The following is a 22,001-nucleotide window of genomic DNA, read 5'->3' on the forward strand; positions in this document are numbered from 1 at the left end:
TAAAGGGTGTTTCTTGGTTACCTCATGATTTGAGGGGGAGCCTTGGTTGCCACAAGATTGGAGTGAGTCTACCTATTTAATTAGAAATGTGTCTTGGCCTCTTGAGGAGGGAGAATTCAGAAAATGTATGGTCGTACTCAAATGGATTACAAAGTAATCATTTGTTTTGTAATTCTAACTCAGTTTCTCAAGAAAAGATTTGTATATTAATATGATCACGACATGAGATGCAATCATATTATCCAATCAACACACATTGACTTAAGGAATTTGAGTATTGTGCACTTGTCTCAGACAAGTGGGAGATTGAAGGAATTATGTCTTCGATAAGTACAATTACTAGATTTATCAAGGATCACTATTATGGAGATAATAAGTTCGTTCTTTTAGGATGTCATTATCTGTTGCTAGACTATGATCATTGATCTTTGGGCTAGTCAAATAGTCAAAAACCCACTAGAATGGATCCTATGAGGTCACAAAACAAAGTTATTGGGTTAAGCAAGTTAGAGGCCCATTTATGGGCCTCATGAACAAGTAACTAATTATGAATTGGATTGGGCTAGCATAGTTAGATTAAAGTTAGGTTTTGGGCTTTGTCATGGACTCTTATTTAGAGATGAGATCTATAAATAAGGTCCATGTCTAGGGTTGTATGATACAACACAATTAACAATTAGTTATGCATCAAGAAACCAGTAATCCCAAAAACCTCTCTCTCTCTCTCTCTGTCACACACCTATCTCCTCCCCCCCTTGATCGTGGTGGTTCATGATTTGTTCGTTGCTTGTTCTTCTCCATAGAAGGTCAATTGAAGTGTTCGATTGCAACTAACTAGCATTAGTGGAGGTCTTAATCTGTGCATGTGGACCAAGTAGAGGAATCACGTTTGAGGTTCTATATCTCCCTTGTTCGATCGCACGTGGAATCACGCTTCAAAGGTATTAATTCTAATTCTTTATGTGTTATGCATGATCTTGGGATTAGGTGTTATATGAATATGATTCATGTTTTCCGCATTCGTACCTATAAATTCCTACAATTGCATCGTGGACACTCCTGCAATTGCTCATACTCATTTTGATAAATAATACAATCATTAGGACATGCATGTATCTTCTTATACTCCAAACCAAAGGGACACATGAGCTTCTTTACATAATAGTAAGACTTAGGAATTTCATTCCCATCAGGCAACATATCACTTAATGTGGTCAACAAAGAAGTAAAACTAATGTCCGTCCACCCATGCTTCGACTTAATATTGAAAAGTGTTAGCACGGCTGATAATTTAGAGTATTTTTTGCACCCAAGATACAAAGGCTTTTTGGAAGCCTCCGATAATAACTCAAACACGCCACCTTCAACAACATGCAACATCTCATCCACATCTTCATCCTCGACCTCATCTGCTTGATCATCATCGCCTCCATCCTCACCATTATCAACAATATAGTCATCATTCTCGTATTCCTCGGCCACATGAATCTCATTGCTTCTATCACGTACATGATTCCGATCAAGATCCCTACTGTACTCTCCATCTTCAACGTTCCAAATCCACACATGGCATTTAAGCCTAAATCCACGACATAATACATGATCTCTAATGATTTCAACACTGCTGACCACATTCACATTATTACAATCAACACAAGGACAATAAAGGCCTTTGTCACCCAGTTTGCGTTGATAAGATAAAGCCCTCTCGCAAATCTCTTGAATCCCATTCCAAAATTCCGATGTATCACGTCTACCATACATCCAACCACGATCCTTCTCCATTTAGTAAATTATCTCTAAACATTTATAGCAACATATAATGAATAATGTGTAATTGCTACATATTTTATGTAAATCAAATTCAAGTACACATCGTGAATATACCATTCATATAGTGAAAATATACATGTTTCCAAAGGGTCCTTATCACTCCAACCTAACCCATCCTTAAATGTCTACTCTCACTAGTGAATATATGTCAACTTTCCAATTTTAAGGAAAATCCGGCAGCATTTCCCCCTAATTCTCCAAGTACACGATGTAGATAATTAATTACCCACACATGTACCCAGAGAACATAGTGAGGAAATGGTAAGCCAAGATGTTCCTTAAAATCAAAAAGAATACATACATTCACCACCTAAGTGAGAGTACATATTCAAGAACAGTCCCAGCGGGGACTATTCAAGACTTTCTCCTAATGAGAAAGCCTTGAACGGGTATCTAGGCATATGATGATGCGAGAATTCTATACATTGTTGTATTGATTTGCAATTAAACAATGCACAAGTTGTAATATCATGAATAAACTTTTATTAAATAGATAAATAGAAAGAATTATAGCTTAGTAAAGTTTATAGTTCATACCAATATAGCAAGTACAATGGATGTACACTTATGAACTTCCCACTTGAGCTAAATATGTAATCCTCAAGCTAAACTCGTGCTTCACATGTGAATCTATAAAAATAAAAAAATAAAAAATAAAAAATCAACTTCACTAATTCTCTAATTTATTCACAGTTCTCTAATTTATTCACAATTTTGTAATGTATTCACAATTCTCTAATATATTCACAATTCTCTAATTTATTCACAATTATCTAATTTATTCACAACTAAGTAGCAAGGTCACTAATTCTCTAATTTATTCACAATTCTCTAATTTATTCACAATTCTCTAATTTATTCACAATTTTCTAAATTATTCACAATTCTCTAATGTATTCACAATTCTCTAATGTATTCACAATTCTCTAATTTATTCACAACTAAGTAGCAAGGTAACTAATTCGCTAATATATTCACAATTACCCATTAGAACAACCTAAAATTACACATTAAAACATACCAAAATTCAACTAATTCAGTGACACTTTTACTAATCTCTAATATATTCAAAATTACTCATTAAATCAACCTAAACGTACCCATTAAAACATACAAAATTTCAACTAAGGGACAAGGTTACTATCTAATCTATAATTTATTCAAAATTTCCCAATAAACAACCAAAAAATCAGAAAAATTAGGGTAAAATTATATTCAAACCTTAACTTTAAGGATTTTTTTACTTTTACCACCAAAAAAAAATCACGAAATTGCTTTTACTATAAAAAAATTTTAAAAGTTGTATTTTACCACCAAAAAAATTTCTAAAAATTGTATTTTTACCACCTACCGTCAAGAAATCCGTTAAATTTAACGGTTGAAAAAACAAAAACTCTTTGATTTTCGTGTGTAAAATATGGTATATTTAAACCCTTAAAAAACGGAAACCGAGGTATATTTAAACACGCAAAAGGAATCATTTCCGATCATTTTTTGTCGATTCCGGCCTCAAATTGGATTCAATGGGACAAAACGCCCCCCAAAACCCTTAAATATGATTTGTTTGGCACGAAAATCGAAAAAATTTAAAATATTCCGTTAGGTTTTTTACGGCAGGTGGTAAAAAACAATTTTAAATTTTTTTTGGTGGTAAAATAAAACTTTTAAAGTTTTTTGTAGTGAAAAAAATTTCGTGTTTTTTTTTCCTGGTAAAGTAAAAAAAAAACCTAACTTTAATTTGCTTTAAAATTGTTCAAAATACAATTGAAAATAATATAAGTGCATATTTCAAAATAATTGTTCAAATTTTAACAAAAAAATTAAAACTTACTCTAGTTGGAGGTTAAAGGGGAGGAGAGATTGAGGACAGAGGATGACCCTCGGTGGTGGAGGAACCAGGGGCGGTGGCGTGGCGGCTTGAAGCTCAGGGCTTGGAGAAGCTCAGGGATCGGCTTGGAGAACCTCAGGGCACGGGAGAACCTCGGGCTTGGAGGAGTGGTGGAGTGGCCTGTAGCGATCCTTCAGGTGGCGGAGTGGTGGAGGCGTCTGTGGTGGAGTGGTTCGAAAATGAAAGAGATAGACAGGGGAAAGAGAAGGCGACTGTGGTGAAGGGTTTTCGAACCTCCGACAGTGTAGTTGACTGGCGTTGAAGGTGGCGGCTGTGGTGGACGGAAAAGGGGAATGCACGAAGCTAAGAGTTTTTGCAAAAGAGGAGGGAAATGGCTGAGAACAAAAAATGAAAAGGAAAGAGAAGGAAGAAAGGAGGGGGATGGAGAGATAAGGTAGGTTTTTTTTTTAAAAAAAAATGCCACCAGTTTGAACTGGTGGGCTTTATTACATATGGCACTGGTTTAGGTTGAACCGGTGCCAATTACCTACACCCCAATCCCGCCCATTTTTATCCCCACCGGTTTAGGTTGAACCGGTGGCAATTTAGCGGTGCCTAATTCAATTTTTCTACCAGTGATTAATTATGGATTAATATTGTTGATCGGATCGGAAGCAGCCTCCAACTAGGCATTCCGATCACTTGACCTCACTGAATAATTAGCTTTCTAATAATTCGGAACCCTCTATCGGAATAATACACTTTTTCGAAGGACACCATTCCTATCATTTTTACGGTATGACGGTGGAGTACAATCGCAGCTAAATTGATCATTAAGCAAGAATAGTGTCCTACTCATGTCAAAGGAATCCACTAATATATTCGGAAGTTCTATACCTGAACTTCAAGTTAGGTCTGAACTTCAAGGTAGGTCAAAGTTTGATCATGTATCATTCATACATATCCATGTGATTGACTGAACATCTTTATGTCCCTGTATCCCATGAAACTGCACTATCAATGAATCTTACATGCTATTTCATTTATTGAAATTACTATGTCCAATTTAATGATTTTGAACTAGGAACTTAAAATAATTTATGAATTATGCTCACCTGCGGGGTTTCATTCACTAAATCACGTATTTGATGATCTCAACAATTCATAATTATCTTGAACAATGATTTAATATTAAACCATGATTAAGTAAAATTAAAACTTTGTTTTAATTGATAAACATGGGGAAACATGACTGATGATTTTGTAATTGTGACTCTCTAGCACATAACCACAACCATCCACCATCATGTCATTTCAAATGAGTCTTTTAAGTCTTTAGGCTACTGAAATAGCTTAGTTAATACAATTCATTAGACATTCTCATAAACATGAATTTGAATTTTGCAACTTCTAAATTTTATAATAATATTCATCTCCATACAATAAGAATCTTCCTTAATCATTACGCAAGGAATTTAGGAGTTTCAAATTGTATTCCAGTGTTCAATTGGTTTTCGATTGAAATCTATCACAACATGCTCTTAAAACATGTGAATCAAATAGACGATTATAGTCCATGACACACATGATGCATCCTTTCCAAATGCACAAGGAGTATCATTCAAACCCCTATTTTATCAACCTTTCTCAAAGCATTGAATCTTGTTAAGGAATGTGACATGTTTTATGGGATTGAAACTCCTTTACCACGTGGAGTGACATATTTCCACGTGGAATGCCATCTATGCCGCGTGTGGCATTTTTTCCTCGACGCAACAATTTTACCGAGTCGAGATGGTTCTTTTTTTGTTTTACATGCCAGTTTTTTTCGTAAATCCTTTTTTTTTTTTGTCTTTTTCCTATATATAGTAGCCTTTCGTAGGATATGGGAGACCGTTTTCTGCTCACGTTCTCACTCATACTCTAATTCTTTTAATCTCCCATTCTTCTAACCTTTCAAATTCCTCCTTCAAATGTTCCTAAACATCAATACTTTACCCGAAGCTATATTGGTTGTCCACTATGTGAAAGGTTAATCATAAACAATGAGGGTTTCAATCTAAACTCAATTTAATTTGTTTTGTTTAATTTAGTTTAGATTATTTCAATTTATTATTTTATTGAAGTTTACTAACCATTTATTTGCGATGTAGTTACAATTTTTCGCAATCGAAGTAAGTAGATTTAATTATTTGTTGTGTTTAATTAATTCTACAATATTTATTCTGTCTAGTATCATGTTTAAGATTGTTATTTTTTAGGAAATATTGTCAGTTCTACATAAGGTTGGATGATCGGTTGGGATGATAAAAATTAATAGGGTGCAAAGTTAGGAGTGATAGGGAATAAACTGAAGTTGAGATTAATGTTGGCGAATGGAGAAAAGTTGGGATCAATGGTGGCAATTTTTCCTATTTTATATTATTAGTATCATGTTCAAGCATTATATTATTCTTCTTAGTATCATGGTTAGGATTTTATTAATAATTATTTAGTATCATGGTTAGGAAGCTTTTAATTCGTTCTATAAATAATATTGAGTTGCTTCCTATACTTATGCATGCTTATTTATTTTATATGATTTATTTTAGTTGTTTTGATCACCTATATTACATGTTTAATTGGGATTATGTAATTAAAAATTACGCTCAATAAGATAACATGGATAATCGGTTTAGGTTTCTAGTAATGTTGTTGTTGAATTCAAGTGATCACAATAATTAGATATATGTGTGCATTAAAAATTCAACTGGCTTAGATTAATTACTTTAGAGCAAATTGATTTTTGTTTGTATGTCTTTTGGGTTGCAATTAATAAATGTCACTTTAAGAATCGAGTAGAGGCCAATACGGACGTATTGGGTTCATGATTCAATCTGTACCATCATCCCCGAATATCTTGCTAGTTATGGTTTATGACCACTATGAAGTTAGTAATCTTCATTGATCAAATCTTTGTTACCTTCATTGATCAAATCTTTGTTACCTTTGGTTTTTTCCCTTTTTGTGATTGCCTTTAGTCATCCACGAATAGTTTACAAGTTCCTTAAAAACTTGTTGGTGGCTCCCTATTTTTGTCCCTTTCGTTATATGTCAAATCCAACTTTCTATGATTGCTAAGCATCATATCCACCTATGCTCCACATAGGCGCACTTTGTGCGACACCTTACAATTTGGCGACTCCACTAGGGATGGGAAGGTGTGAAATCTGTGTAATGTACAAAAAAGCAAGTAGTAGTAATAAAAAAATAATAATAATAAACAATGTAAAAGAGCAAATGTTCTAATGTTTTTTATATGAACAAGTCTCGAATTGTGTCTTTGACTGAGTGCTTGGTACCGTGCCTGAGAAACATGAATGCTAAATGTGTGATAGACCACATGATTTTGGAGAATTATGCAAAAGAAAAATTCAAAGCAAAATAAACAAAAGCAAAGTTCAAAATTGAAAAATGTAGCTTGCAAAGTTCAAAATTCCAAAAACACAATTTCACATCTTAGGGGGCTTATCAAGGTCTTGAGTCTTTTATCCTTTCTTCTTTAACCTTTAGCCTAACCACGTTACAACCCTTAAAAGACCTCTTTGAGGTTTACATAAACTTGTGTGAAATTCAGCTAGAGCTACATTCAGCCTGATTTCTAACAGAAACTTAGGCAACCTCACATCGAGGTGCGGCCAAAATTGATATCACATTCATTTTCATTGCATACATGATCATATTAAAGGGATTTTCAATGCTCACCCCTTCCCTTTAAAGCTAGACTTGGAGGCTTGAACCTACATTATTAGCTTACCTATCCTATAGAGTCATCATATTTTACTCTTCTCAAATCATTTAGGAAAATTCTCTTTGGTAACATTGTATTTTTAAGTTTTCTCAGTGGTGAATTACAAAAGAAACTTTTTATCATTGGTAAACTTGAATTTTTTTTTTTATTACCAAAGAAAATAACTATTTTAACCAAATTCCTTAACCATGGTTGGTTTAATTACTTTTTAACAATTAATTTATTTTAAAAATAATTTAAAAATAAGCAATCACCCATTCAACCACCAGCCACCCACAACCACAACCACAACCAGCAACCCGACCGTCAGCATCCCAACCCTTCTCCCTAGGCCGGCGCACACCCCCCCTAACTGGCAACCCCATCCCCCTCCTTTTCCTCAACTACCACCAACTGCACGACCCTCAAATCACCGCCTACTGAACGACCCTCCTCCCACCGCAACTATAACCTACCTCTCGATCTTTCTCCTCCTTCCACCGCAACTACCTGATGACCCCTCCCCTGGCTAGCCGGCGTCCCTCCCCTGCCAGACTCCCCCTCTTATTCCCTCCACCCTAATTCCCCATGCATCCTCCCAATCTCAATTTTTATCCAAAACCCTAACTCTACAAAAATCCCCAAATTCTCTCTTGCTAATCCCAATTTAGAAGATCAACGGCAAGAAACCACCCATCAAATATCAACGAAGAGAAAGAAGGTCAAATTGGAAGCGAAATGATCAGAAAAAAAACGTCGACGAAAGAGAAGGTGAAGGAAGGCTGTTGACGGCAAAGAAACTAAGGGCGGGGAAGATGGTCGAAACTATTATACGGTCGAAACTAACGGTGGGGAAGGTAGTAATGGCTATTGTCGATTCAAGGTAGAGGTGATAAAAAATCGGGTCGGGCCGGGCCTTAACACAATTTATCGTGCCCGAACCCGTAAAAAAGTAGCGGGCTTGTCGGGCCAAAACGGGCTTTTCGGGCTTTTTCGGACCGGGTTCGGGCTTTTTAACTAAAAATGCTTTTTATGCTTTCCCAAACCAGCCCTATTTTCGGGCCGGATCGGGCTAGCGGGCCGGGCCAATGTTGATCACCTCTTATTCAAGGGGAGGCGGAGGTCTGTGCGCCGGCGAGAGAGGGGCTGGGTGTCGGCATGGGTTGGGGCGGAGAGTGGTGGCTGGCTGGTGGGGGAAGGACTGACTTTTTTTTGTTATTTAAAAAATAATAATTTCTTTTGTTTTTAAAGTAAAAAAATGATAATAAAATAAATAAATAAATAAACTAACTATAGTTAAATATTTAACTACAATTTATCAATAATGTTATGGTTAACTTAATATAAAAAATTCAAGTTTACCATTGATAATAAGTTTTTTGCAATTCACCACTGAGAAAATTTAAAACTACAATGTTATTTAAGAGAATTTCCCATTTATTTATTCTAAAGGCATAGCCTTTGCAACCTCATATCTCTCCTTTTACTTTAAATTCATGTTTATGTTATTAGTTTTAATAAAATAACCCTTGAGTGTAGTAAGTGTGCCTCTATACTGAACTTTGTTTGGTTTTAGTTTTTATGAGTTCAATGATACACAATTTGTTTCATGGGATAAATATTTATGCATGTACAAAAAAAGAAATTAATCCTACAATTACGATTAGATGAAAAAATTTCCCGAAAAAGATTATAAATTATAGTGATATGTAAAGATAATATAAAAAAATGTACAATTTGCAACGATATGTCACATACGTCATCAAATTGTGTGAAGTGAAATTGAAAGTATGACATTTCAAAGTTTCGTCAACCAAGCAATACCACAATTTATCTTTCACTTCCTATGAAGTTGTGTTTGATTTTTTATGAAAAACAAACCAACCACCAATATTTTAATTGGGAAAAATTGTCTGGAATAAAACGACCATTTATCGATCATCCAAAAATAAAACAACCTTTTGATTATTCTAAAATAAAACTACCTTTGACATATATATTCTATAAATAAAATAAATAACTGGGAACCTATTTTATAGGTTAAACCAGACATGTATAACTGCGATTGCTTAGGTATTAATTATTTTTTTACAAATTTCATTTAAATAAATGAATTTTTGTAAAAACAAAACTTAATAAAAATAAATAAATAACCCTCATTTCCCCGTTAGCTAGCTCAACCCCTTCCCCATTCAACAACCTCCCCTCTCTCGTCTGTTCAGCGCCACCAGCACATGCCCCTTTGCCTCATCCCCCCCCCCCCACTCTCGATTCCTGCAATGCCCAAAGCTCCTCTTACTTCTCCACAACGTCGACTAATTTTTGGGATGGGTGTTTCAAAATGGTGGGGGTAAGGGTTGGTGGTCGATTGGTTTCGGTAGGAGAGTTTCGGATTCGTAGAGGGTTGTAGGTAGGAAATTTCTCATTTCGAGTTCATGGTGGAAGAGTAGGGTGGCGGTTCGGATTGGTGGGGGATGGAGTGGTATTCGTCGAGGTTAGGTTGAGGGCTTGTGGTGGATTGGATTTCAATGTCGGTGGTGGGTGACTGGGTGGTGGTGATGGCTAGGGGTTCGAGCTGGTGGGTGGAGTATTGGAGGATGGGGGTAATGGCTAGTGGAGGTTAGGCGATGGTGGGCTATTGGTTTCTTTTTTAAAAAAAAAAAATAGAATCAAATTTATTACAAGAAACTTTACAAATAAATAAATAAAAATTGACCAATCATATGACAACACGTGTTACATTTAACTTCTTAAACAAGTTATCAACCTATCACGTTCTATTACGTTCTATTTTGAGCAAATGCATGTCAATGGTCATTTTATTCCAAACAATGAAAATGTTGTTTTATTATTAGAAGATTAGTAAAAAGTCATTTTATTCGTGAAAATTTTTTCTTTTAACTATCAAGCTTTTAATCATTGAAAATCAAACTAGATGACTAATGTAAGGGCCTGTTTTCATTGACTGAACTCAGCTGAACTGAACTAAAATTAGCTGAGCTGAACTGAACTGAGCTGAACTGAACTGAACTGAACTGAATATTTTATAAGAGAAGGAAATTAGGAGTTGAACTGAACTGAGCTGAGCTGAACTGAATTTCAACGTTAGAGAACAGACCCTAAAACTTTACATGTAATAATCTAGCAAAATCATAATAACTAATCTAGCAAATTACAAATACTACGGTTCTTTTTTTTTTGGGGATATTATCATTGGTACACTTTAGCTTTTGGCTTTTATCTTTGGTACACTTCATTAAAAAAATGATTATCACTGGTACACTCATAATTAACTCCTAATTACTACAGTAACTAAAACGTTAAACAAACGTTTAGTTTGTTAATCTAAAACGTTTTAATTGAAAAAAAGAGGCAAAGACCTCAATGCCCTCCCACTTATTCTCCCTCCAACCTTTCCCTCCTTATTTAAAAAAAAAAAAAAAAAAAAAAAAAAAAACAATTCCCACCACATTTAAACTTATAAATACATGCTCTGCTCCTGCTTTCTTTTCTAATTTCTTTCTCCTTCTGTTTTTTCTTTTTCTTTTCTTACGTTTGCTTTCAAATCAGTAATGGCTTCCTCTTCTACCACGAGGTCTATTTCAAGCAATGAAATTGTAAGAGGTGTGTGGGTTAAATGTATTTCCTGCAATTGTAACCCTTCAAGATCTGCTGATATGAGGTTCTCAAACTCAACAGCAAATCCAAGAAGGCCCTATTACAAGTGCAGTCTTTATGGATTCTTCTTGTGGGTTAGTGATGAACACATAGTGAGGGATGTTGGTGGAAGACCCGGTAACATGTCAGAATTTGCATATGTGCAACTTTTAAGGGCAGAATTCAGTGAGTTCATGAAGAAGACAGATGACTTTGCTGATTTTGTTCATATGGTTGTTAAGATTGCAGTTGTTATGTATTTTGTCTTATTAATTGTTGCTTTGAAATAGATTCAGGTTAAGAGTGGGTGTATCAGTTGCAATGAGAAAGTAGTTATGTAATGTAATTTGAATTGATATAAATAAAAGTGTTTGCTTTATGTTCTTTTCCTTGCTTATTTAATCATTAATACTTAATGTTTCTAATGAGCAGGGGTATGCAAGATTTTTTGGGATAATTCTTAGCAAAGTTATTTTGGATAATTCTTTGCTAAGGTTTCAAAATTATGCAAAATGACATAAATAAGGTTTCAAAATTAGGAAAAATGACATAACTTAGTGAATAGGCATATATATATAAACTATTATAGCAAAAGCACTTCAAGTTCAGAACTGCAACCCAAACATCAGAAGGTTACATCAAAAGTAGACAATGTACCAAGTTTAAAACCAGTTCACTAAGTTCACCAAAAATAATCTAACCAATTTCTGTTCAAACAGCCTTAAAATTATACTTCATATAAAAAAACCATTTGCATATCTCCCTTGACTCTGAGATTGTGACAGGTCTTGTGGCTGACTTGACAGCTGTGAACTACTGAGCTCAGTTGCACCAGAACCTTGAACCTTTGATTTTGATCTTGCAGCTTTTGCACCATTTGTCTGATCTCTCACTCTTGGGTTTTGGATCGCAAGTGCTTCTCCAGCCCTAAGCTCTTTTCCAGTCAGGCTTCCTTTGCAAGTGGCTTTGTTATGTCCAAAACAGCCACAACTTGAGCATTTCACAGTCCTTGACCTTTTGCTTGGCTGGTCCTCACCTTGTTCCCTCTTCCTATTTCTGCTAGGTCTGCCCACCCCCCTTTTCATCTTTGGTGGGTGGACATGTTGAGGGTTCTCAACAGCAGATTCATGCCACTGACTAAGGTCTGGTATGGGATAAATGCAATGACTATAAACCTTTTTGTAGGTCTGTGCAGAATACCAGGAGCTAACATACTTGTGAGGGTCAACTTTTGCATGTGTCATTGGCCTTATGGCATGTCTGCAAGGTATGCCAGTCAATTGCCATGCTCCACATGAGCAAATCTTGCTATTTAGGCTTAGAGGGAACTGTGATTTCCCTTCATGAATCATATTCACCGGGACTTGACTGGAAAGCTCTACAGGTTGTTGTTGCTTTGCTGCTTTGCTGTTGTCTCTAACCAATTTTGCTATCTTGGAGCAGATTTCATCATCACTCATTGCCATTGCAGCTTCATGTCTTGAAGCTATTCTGACCATGCACACTCTCCTTATACCTATCATAATATTAACAAGGAAATTAGTAATGTTATCATCATATTCTTATGCAAGGTTATCTTGGATAATTTTTATGCAAGTAAGCTTTATCATTACCTTCTAGTAGAGTCAATACTGGCCTGCATCTGTCAGCTCCAAGGGTTGAGTTAAAACTCTCAACAAAGTTTGAAGTGTTGGAGTCATTGCACACAATTGGATCAAATTGGTGCTTACTCCACTTAGATTGATGGCCTAAATCTGCAAACCATAGCATGACATCCTCACCACCTTCTTTCTGAAGTCTCTCCATTGCCTTTCTGAATGTGAACTTGTTAGTAGCATTGCAAGCTCTCCAGAATAGGATGTACATAAGTGGACCTGGGAAAGCTTTCTTGTAATTTCTACTTAAGTGTCTACAACAATACCTTCTCTTAGCTTCAGGCCATACACTTTTCAATGCAACATCAACACCCTACAACAATGAAAGTAGTCAATGTATGCCATGGAATATAGTGATAAAAAACTCAAAAACATGCTTTCTTTTCTAATTGAATATAGTAATCAAAAACTGAAAAACATGACATATATACACACCTTCTTCCTGTCAGAAATGATTGTCCAATATGTTCTCCCTGAATCTTTTACTATGTTGTGAATGTGCCAGAAAAAATAACTCCAAGTGTCTATGTCTTCACTGCTTACAATTGCATATGCAAGTGGGTAAATCTCATTGTTTGGATCCAAGGCAACAACAGACAATAAAACTCCTCCATAATTACCCTTTAAATGTGCTCCATCAACTCCAATTAATGGCCTGCACCCTGCTAGAAAGCCTTGCCACTGTCCGGCAAATGAGATGAATATGTTGCTGAACAAGTTAACCCTTGGAATGCTTTCACTCTCATGCCATGCAACAAAAGCCTTAGATCCAAGATTGGTGTTCATTATTACTTCAGCATATCTAGGCAGATGACTATATGACTCATCATGTCCTCCAAAAATCTCATGAACAACAAATCTCTTCAACCTATACAAGGTGGCTTGCTTCAAGTAAATGCCAAACCTTTGAAATAAAAGCTCATTTAGGGCCTTTCCAGGAATATCTTGATTAGCCCTTATGTCTTCCATGACCTTAGGTGCAGCCCATCTAACTGTACAAATAGGATTGTACATTTCTAAACCCCTACAATTATGGACATCTGGCCATATCTTTTTAATAGCCCAAGTCTTCCCATCAGGCAGCCTACTAGCATGCATCCTCCACTCACAACACTGTGCCAAGCAAGTGACTGTGTACCTCTTGTTGTCTGCAGCTACCACAGCTATTGCAAATCCCTCTTGAACTGCATAATCTTTCAAGGTCTCCCTCAAATGAGCCATGTCAATGAATATCATCCAAGGTCTAAGCACTATCTTCCCAAATTTGACTTCTTCATACATCTCACCATGCTTATAAAGCTTCTCCATGTAATTATCATCATCAAAATAATCAATGAAACCAAAAGCTATGTTCCCAGTTGTCTTCTATGTGGGGAACATTGCCTAATTCAATCAATTCATCCTTAGGGACATCACCATCAGGAATAATTTCTCCATCTGAGTCATCATTGTTCTCACCAACATCAAAATCATCATCAGCAGAATCATCAGGACCAGATTCATCATCAGAACCATCAGGATAAGGGTCAGAACCACTCAAACCATATGTCACCTTCCTTCTAGCACTAGGTGCACCACTCTCCCCTAACTTAATAAGTTTTGTACCCTGTTTAGGCATTCTCCCTTTCTGACCAGTCCATATGCCTTTCCTAAATTGAGTAGTCTTGGGAATTTTTCTAGAAAATAGGTTAGGGACAGTGATTATGTTTGATGGTTGACTGTTTGGGCTTGATCTAACATTGGGAGTGTTGTGTTTAGTTGTGACTTGGGCTGGAGAAAACCTAGGACTTCTTCTCACAACAAGATTTTTGAAGACAGTATGTGGTGAAATTGGAGAAGGAGGTAATTTTTCACTCCCAGACCCAACAGACTCCAACTGTCTAGATTTTCCCTTACCCTTCCCCCAGCAGAACTAACCTTGTCCTTCCCCTTCACACTCCCAGAACAAGCCTTCCCCTTCCCCTGAGCTTTTTTTAGTGTATTTCTCAAACTCCTTCCTGCCCTTAGTGTACTCTTTGCTATATTGCTCACCACCACTCTCCTCAACATCATCTTGTAAATCAGCAAATGTAGTGTATAGGTCATGATTAAATTCTCTCCCAAAAATCTCATGTAATGGAGGGCTACTAGGAGATGACACACTGGTAGGGGCATTAGCATCTTCAGAATATTGAAGCCTCAATTTGCTCCAAGGTTTGAGTTTGGTTTTCTCATTCCCTAAAGAGTGGTATTTTCAATAGGCTCAAGGCTAGTTTCAGTCTCAACCAAAGGATCTTCTGGTTGGTTTAGAGGTTGTGATTCAGAATCTTCAGGTGGTGGTTCATGTAAACCTTGTGCAGCTAGTTCAGCATCTAATTTTTTCTTCCTAAACTCATAGACTAAATCATTCATATATGTTGAATTTAAGGTTGTCCCAACCAAAATCTCATACCTCTTAGCATTAGGGAATGTTCTAAACAACCTAATCAAACCACCATCATCATTTATTGGCCAATGTTTGCCCCTATATGCATAAGCCAATATAGGGTTCAAAATAACTACTCCCTTCTTTTGTAAAATATCTTCAAACTCTATCATCAAGTCCATCAAATTGCATTTATCACTGTCCACAACAATATCAACAATGTGCTTCTTATATTTAAATCTCTGTAAAGTAAATTAAAGTACCAAATTTTAAGCACAACAGTAGATCACAAACTCAAGAACACATAGTGAATACATAGATTATGCATACAACATCAATAACACTCTAACAAGCAAACTCAATTTCACCAATTTTGAACATAGTAAGTAACATTGTACATAATTTAGCAATCTTACATACTCATAAGCAAATCTAACATAAATCGAGGATAAATTAGCAATATTTGAGCATAATTTAAGCACACAACATCAATCAACAACTCAACCGAAATTGCAAAAGTTCATTTAAAACCTAGCAATTCAAAGCGAAAAATTAAAAAATAACATCAATAAATAACCACTAACCTGCTTAAATGAGCAAAACAAGCCTTAAACTCCAAGGATTTTGCTCCAGATGCTCGACAATTAGGGTTTGAGAATGAAAGAGATCAGGGGAAAGAGTCAGAGAGAAGGAGATGAACGATCAAAACATAAATTAGGAGTAAATGAATACAGTTGGGCTTGGAGGGAGAATAAATGAGGTTGGGGGTATTTTTGTCAATGCAAGTGTCCCAAAAAATGCAGCAGTTTACCCTAACTAAACGTTTGTTTAACGTTTTAGTTACTGTAGTAATTAGGAGTTAATTATGAGTGTACCAGTGATAATCATTTTTTAATGAAGTGTACCAAAGATAAAAGCCAAAAGCTGGAGTGTACCAATGATAATATCCCTTTTTTTTATTATTATTTTTTATGGTCCCCTACTATTAACGTATCTTGGTGTAGCCTCCCCTTATGCCCTAAACAACACTTTAGTCTAGTCAATTACAGTGTGAGAGCTTAATCTTTCATATAGATGAACTGTGGAGAAAGGTATAAGTACCCTGTTTCTTCGATGCATAATTCACCTTTTCTATGGGCAAACTTCACGATGCCAACACACCAAAATTCTCATATAATACCACGATAATCCTACAGATCACCATAAAATGGTAATGACGCTTCTCTGCATAATCTGCCAGTAAAAAACTACTCATTCAATAATTTATGATACTGTATATGCAGACTTGGAGCAAACTAGAAATGACTCGGACCAATTATTCAAAATATTTTCGGCGAAATCAGAAACAAATGTACAAATAGCACAAAAGCATTGCTTTTCAATACCAAGCAAAATGCTGCACTAGAATGAAAAGGCCTGATAAGCACTTCGAAATGAAAACAAAACTACAATTTGAAAGCATATTTCAACATAATTATCAGAACTACAATTTGAAAGCATATTTCAACAAAATTATCAAGTCATAGCCAATCCTATTAGCAGCCAATAAGCAATACTGCATCATCATTCTTTCTTCCCAATTCCATGAGACATGTTATAGATCCCTTTACCCTGAAGGAAAAAAGTGAAAAGTAACACAGAACCAAAAGTGAGAACTGAGGACATGAAGCACAGTTCTCTTAAACCTAAAATGAAAATAATTAAGGCTTAAAAAAAAACGACTTACAATCAGGAATAATGATGTAGCCGCAAGAGCAATAGGAATGGCAACAGAGGTGACCTTGTCGAGGGGTCCTTTTAGATATGTATGCTTCTGGACACTTTGGAAATACTTTTGCCTCTCAAGAATCTTCTCCCTTGGGAAAAATGGAGCCTCTTGCTCTGCCATCCTGCTTGCCAGTAAAAAGTAATAAAAGTTAGCAAGAGCCTCGGAGAAGTCAACCAAGCACAAGGCAATTAGCTAAGGACTAGTGCATAACATAAAAGGGCCAAACCAGATTCAGACGCCTTAAAAAGAAGAAATATAAGAGTATAGAAAATCAAGATCAGCTAACCACAGACAACAGCCATTCCGTTCACTATTGTGAAAGTTATTGGTACAATTTCCAGTTTTCAAAGAAGAAAATATTAGCGGTCTACATCTATGTTACTCGAACTCTTTCATTTACCTCGCGTGTCCGTGTCGACACGACTCGTGTCGGACACTGACACCGACACTTGGACACTTCATTTTTAACTAAAAACACAATTTTTTTCGAGAAAATGGGCAAGTCCGATACTTGGACACCTGTGTCTAATTAGACACTTCATCCGAGTCCAAGTAACATAGGTCTACATTCAACAGAATAACAGAAACTTGTAAAAAATCACAATCACTTAGCAAGCTATAGAATGTTAATTTTTCAAATTAAAAGAGGAGAAAAAGAGGGGGAAAAAAAAAACAGTATCCAGAAACTTGTAAACAATCACAACAATTTAGCAAGCCGTCTATACCCTTGATTTTTCAAGCTAACAAGAGAAAGAAAACTAATCCATAAAAGCAGAATCTGCCCCCTCCAATATATCATTATACATCAATACTAAAAAATCAACTGAACATCAAACTTCAAAATCTTATTCTTTCTCAAGTCGCAACAAGTAATAAAATGTGGAAAACAAAATATACCAATTGGCAATCCATACAAAAATTATTTTACTCTACACCATAAACAATCATACCAACCCATACACTAATGGTGACAAACACTGAAGTTGAAAATATACTTGCAAACAATCAAGGAACACAGGATGATGACAACTATTAATCAACAATTAATTTACAGCATCATCACTAATAAGTGTCAAGATGATGGACCCAGAAGGGAAAGTTAAATGGAGAACATAGCACCTTGTCATATTGAGGGACAATCAAGGCAAACGACGGGCCAAACATTGTGGTACAGGGGAGTAAGAAAGCCCCATAGATAGAACCATGAAGTGAAAGCAAAGGAATACTAGAGGAATGGTTGAATGCCTTAACTTGAGGCATCTCGTACCTATGCATGAATTCTAACATCAATCGACTTCTCAAGCTAACATTATTCATGATTCTCATACTAATAATATCAATAACGGTTCTCAAACTTACATTAATCATGATTATCATCTTGTTACAGGTAAACACCTATGCATATAAAATCATTACTTTTAGGTTAAACATTTCATTAAGATCAATAGATTTCAACAACACCAAAGTAAGACAACAACTTTTCATGCCTGTAAGGAAACTAAGCTCACACAAAATACAACAAAAAGTCAATTCCAAATTTATAATATTCACACAAGTTAAACTTTTTTATGATCAGATAAGTTAATGAGATGAACTCAGCTAACAACCTTGAATACAACGACAAGCGATAGACCAGGGGAAAGAGGTCTAATTTCATATTCAATTATCTCGAAAAATACATAATTTTAAGGATATTTGATTCAATAATCAAATATTCGAACATGAATAGCAAGTCTGAAATCAGCTAATAAATGAGAAAAGCAACAAAGAAAACGATATTCATATAACTTTAGGATTCGACCAATATCTGTCTATAACAGGCACATCCCAAAGGTAGGGCAGGAGAGGTGACTGCTCTGTGGCTATGATTGAAATCCAGGCCTATTGAAGTCTGCTTCGGAGTTCGTGGAAATAGCAAGCCTATTGTCATTAACCAATACTCTGTTAAGCTTCCTGGCAATAATCTGGCTTGCATTAGGCAATCCTATAACCCCTGGGGAGAATAGGCCCATATTCGTAGTTCCATTCTAACATTATCGAGCTATAAACTATTACCAGCAAATTTAAGCTGATTGGTTGAAGTGACTCGATGATATTGACTATTGATGCCTTGCTAATCATAAAACCCTTAAGAGGGGTTCATTTGGGTGCTAAACCGTAGAGCCAAGCCTGATTAAGAGTAGATTTGGCGCGAGTTCAATAGAATTTAGGCAGGCTCGGCTCGAGCTGAAACTCGATTAGCCTCGAAACCCAAGCATACAGCTCGGGCTCCAATAACCCCAAAAAGGCTCCGCTTGTGGACTTAATTAGGCTCGAACAATGCAACAAATTAGCAATCAAATTTGACTCAATTATCAAATTAGGGTAAAAAAAAATCACATCAAATCTTCTTGCATAGAATATCAACGTACAATGCACATAACAAAATCCTAGCAATATTTTTGTTCGTTATAAATATTCATAGCTTCAGTAAGTATAGCCAATAGTTCAATAATCCGCCTTATAAGATCCCTAAATCGACTATATTGACAATTGAATCAACGATATTGTGAAACAAAACCCTAGATTTTGGGATTGAAATTCAATGAATATTAACAAAAAAAAAAAAAATTATTATTACCTTAGAAATTGTTCCAATGGAGGAGAAGATCAGAAGCCGCTTCGATGGAGAAGTCAGAGAACGCTTTGAAGTTTTAATAGAAGAGAGAGAAGGTGCACTGTAAAAATGAGATAATCTAACGCGGTAATGCATTAGCTTTAGCTTAATTTCATTTCGGTTCATCTTATCTCCAATCAATTCAATTCCTAAATAAATTTGAATAAGCCTTAACAGTTGCCTCTATGGTTCTAATTTCTAAAATTAAAAAAATAATAGGATGATTACTTACGCACCTATAATATTAGAGAAATCTCAAAATGGTGCACCCAGGTAAACAAAATAAGGTAGAAAGAACATATATTGTTTGATAAAGAACATACCAATATTTGACAAAGAACATACCTTTAATATGTTCTTTAAGTGTGATCAGTGTGTTCTTTGAGTAAAATTATATGTTCTTTACATTATAACTTATGTTATTTAACATATGTTGATAAACATATATGCTTTTTTGGGTTTAATAATACAAAGTATGTTCTTTGAATTTGGCGTGTATGTTCTTTAAGGTCGTAGTGACACCCAAATTCTATCTTTATTATCATATGTCATATTTAAATTACTTTTATTATCGTATATTCTTTGTGTTTGATTAGTGTGTTATTTAGGTATTAACTATACGTACTTTACAATATAAATTATGTTCTTTTAACATATGTTATTTTGAAATTTGATATTGAAATCTTCAATTATTTTTAATTGAAAATAATATTAGAGTAAAAAAAACTAATTTATTATGGGAAGTTGATGTAATACCCCATATTTTCATACGTATTTTCTAATTAATTAAGAATTATTTTATAAAAAGGGTATTTTAGTAAATTCATTATTTAGAGCCAAAATAATATTTGAATTTTGGCGTCAAATATAAGTATTTAATCATTTGAATAATTAATTATTTTCGGATTTCTAAATTAATAATATAAGTTTAATTATCTTTTTTTAAGGTCGGTCCATACTTTATTATACTAACTATTTAACTAATTTTGATATTATCTGAAATATTTATTTGTTCAATTATTTTATTATGATTTTATTATTTATTCAATTATTTTATTATGATATATATATATATATATATATAATTAAAAAAAATAAAATAAAATATAAAAAATAAAACAACAGAAATTTTTGTGAACGTGAGCTTATCATGTTTTTAAGAGTGATTTTATCACCTCAGTTTGTTAATAATTATTTAAATTAACCTCTAATTCTCTATCTCATTTTGTTCCTATCTTACTTCTCCCAACCACATGTGTATCCATTTAATTTTTCTTATCTTCTAACCAACCTACTAATAGACCAAATGTTACTCAAATTCATTCAACAAACTTAAACTTATCATGTTCTTATTCTAATCTCATCCACCTTAAGCTCTATCCTTTCTATACCCTCAACACTATAAATAGACCCTTAATTCTTCCCACTTATTCACACCAATTCTCTACTTTTCTTCTCCTCTTTTTACACAAATCATCCCGTTTATCTTTGAAGCCAATTTTCGGGCAAATAAATATAATTTTACTCAAAATATTGTTCCTCTAGAAAAATCCTTGATTTTAGGCTCAAGAATCACCCAATTCGGAGTTATATCAAAGGAGTTATAGCCTCTGCAAGTTCTGCCTATTCTTTCCAATGCAAATCCAATTCTTCTCTTTTCCTTGGTTTCTTATCTTTTCTTATTATCTTCTCTTATTCAACTATTATTATTATTATTATTATTGTTATTATTATTATTATGGGGGATTTATAAATAATTATTATGAGTAGTTTTAATTATATAAAGTCAGATTTTTAATAATGTTTATGTTGAAAGGTTCATGCACATATAGTTGAGAGGTTTTAATTTAATTATTTGTGATTATTTGTTAACCTTATATTGATTAAGGTTATATTTATTTGTAGGGTGTGTTCAATCAAGGTTCTTGAGGTTCTTTTTTTGTGGTTTTTCTAGCTAGGATCAAGGTACGTTTAGGTGGCTAGATACCTTTGAAAGTAATTGCTTTGAATAACATGTTTTACATGATTTGATTGGTGATTGAATTAAATTGATTTTGAAATAAATTATGTTTGAAGGTATTTATTTTAATAAATGTATTTGAATGATTGATTTTAAATCATGTTTTGAATGGTTTGGATTACTTATCGTGTTTAAGTAATATTAGGAACTATTGGATATCAAAAGAATTTATTGAACAATTGAATTATTCTTATTAATGCGTTATAAGCATGTTAGTAATCCCACTATGCGGATTTGATTTATTGATAAGGTCATGGACTTTGTAAGACCGGGTCTTTCCTCAAGAATAGCCTTGTAATATAAGGAGACTAGCTTGGGGGGTGTGCACACTTGGGTGAGGAATTGGATTAAAAGGAATTGGTTCTTAATAAAGGAATTGGTTTTATTAACTATTATTTTGAATATTGAATA

The 22,001-nt window shown here is 34.7% G+C and overlaps 1 protein-coding gene and 1 long non-coding RNA gene across 2 annotated transcripts; both read right to left on the reverse strand.

The window, feature by feature from the left end:
* Positions 1-11,821: 11,821 nt before the first annotated feature.
* Positions 11,822-12,893, reverse strand: LOC145573212 (uncharacterized). The gene is made up of 2 exons (XM_081631780.1): positions 12,701-12,893; positions 11,822-12,603 (listed from the first exon to the last, which is right to left on the reverse strand). Exons 1-2 carry the CDS (start codon positions 12,891-12,893, stop codon positions 11,822-11,824), a joined length of 975 nt encoding a protein of 324 aa, XP_081487906.1.
* Positions 12,894-16,438: 3,545 nt separating this feature from the next.
* On the reverse strand, positions 16,439-19,693 carry LOC145586052 (uncharacterized). Its single transcript, XR_014100786.1, has 3 exons — positions 19,535-19,693; positions 16,873-17,035; positions 16,439-16,757 (listed from the first exon to the last, which is right to left on the reverse strand). It is a non-coding gene; the product is annotated as an uncharacterized LOC145586052 (long non-coding RNA).
* Positions 19,694-22,001: the final 2,308 nt, after the last annotated feature.

This window comes from Chenopodium album, chromosome 2, assembly GCF_948465745.1.
Source record: "Chenopodium album chromosome 2, dcCheAlbu1.1, whole genome shotgun sequence".
NCBI lineage: Eukaryota > Viridiplantae > Streptophyta > Magnoliopsida > Caryophyllales > Amaranthaceae > Chenopodium > Chenopodium album.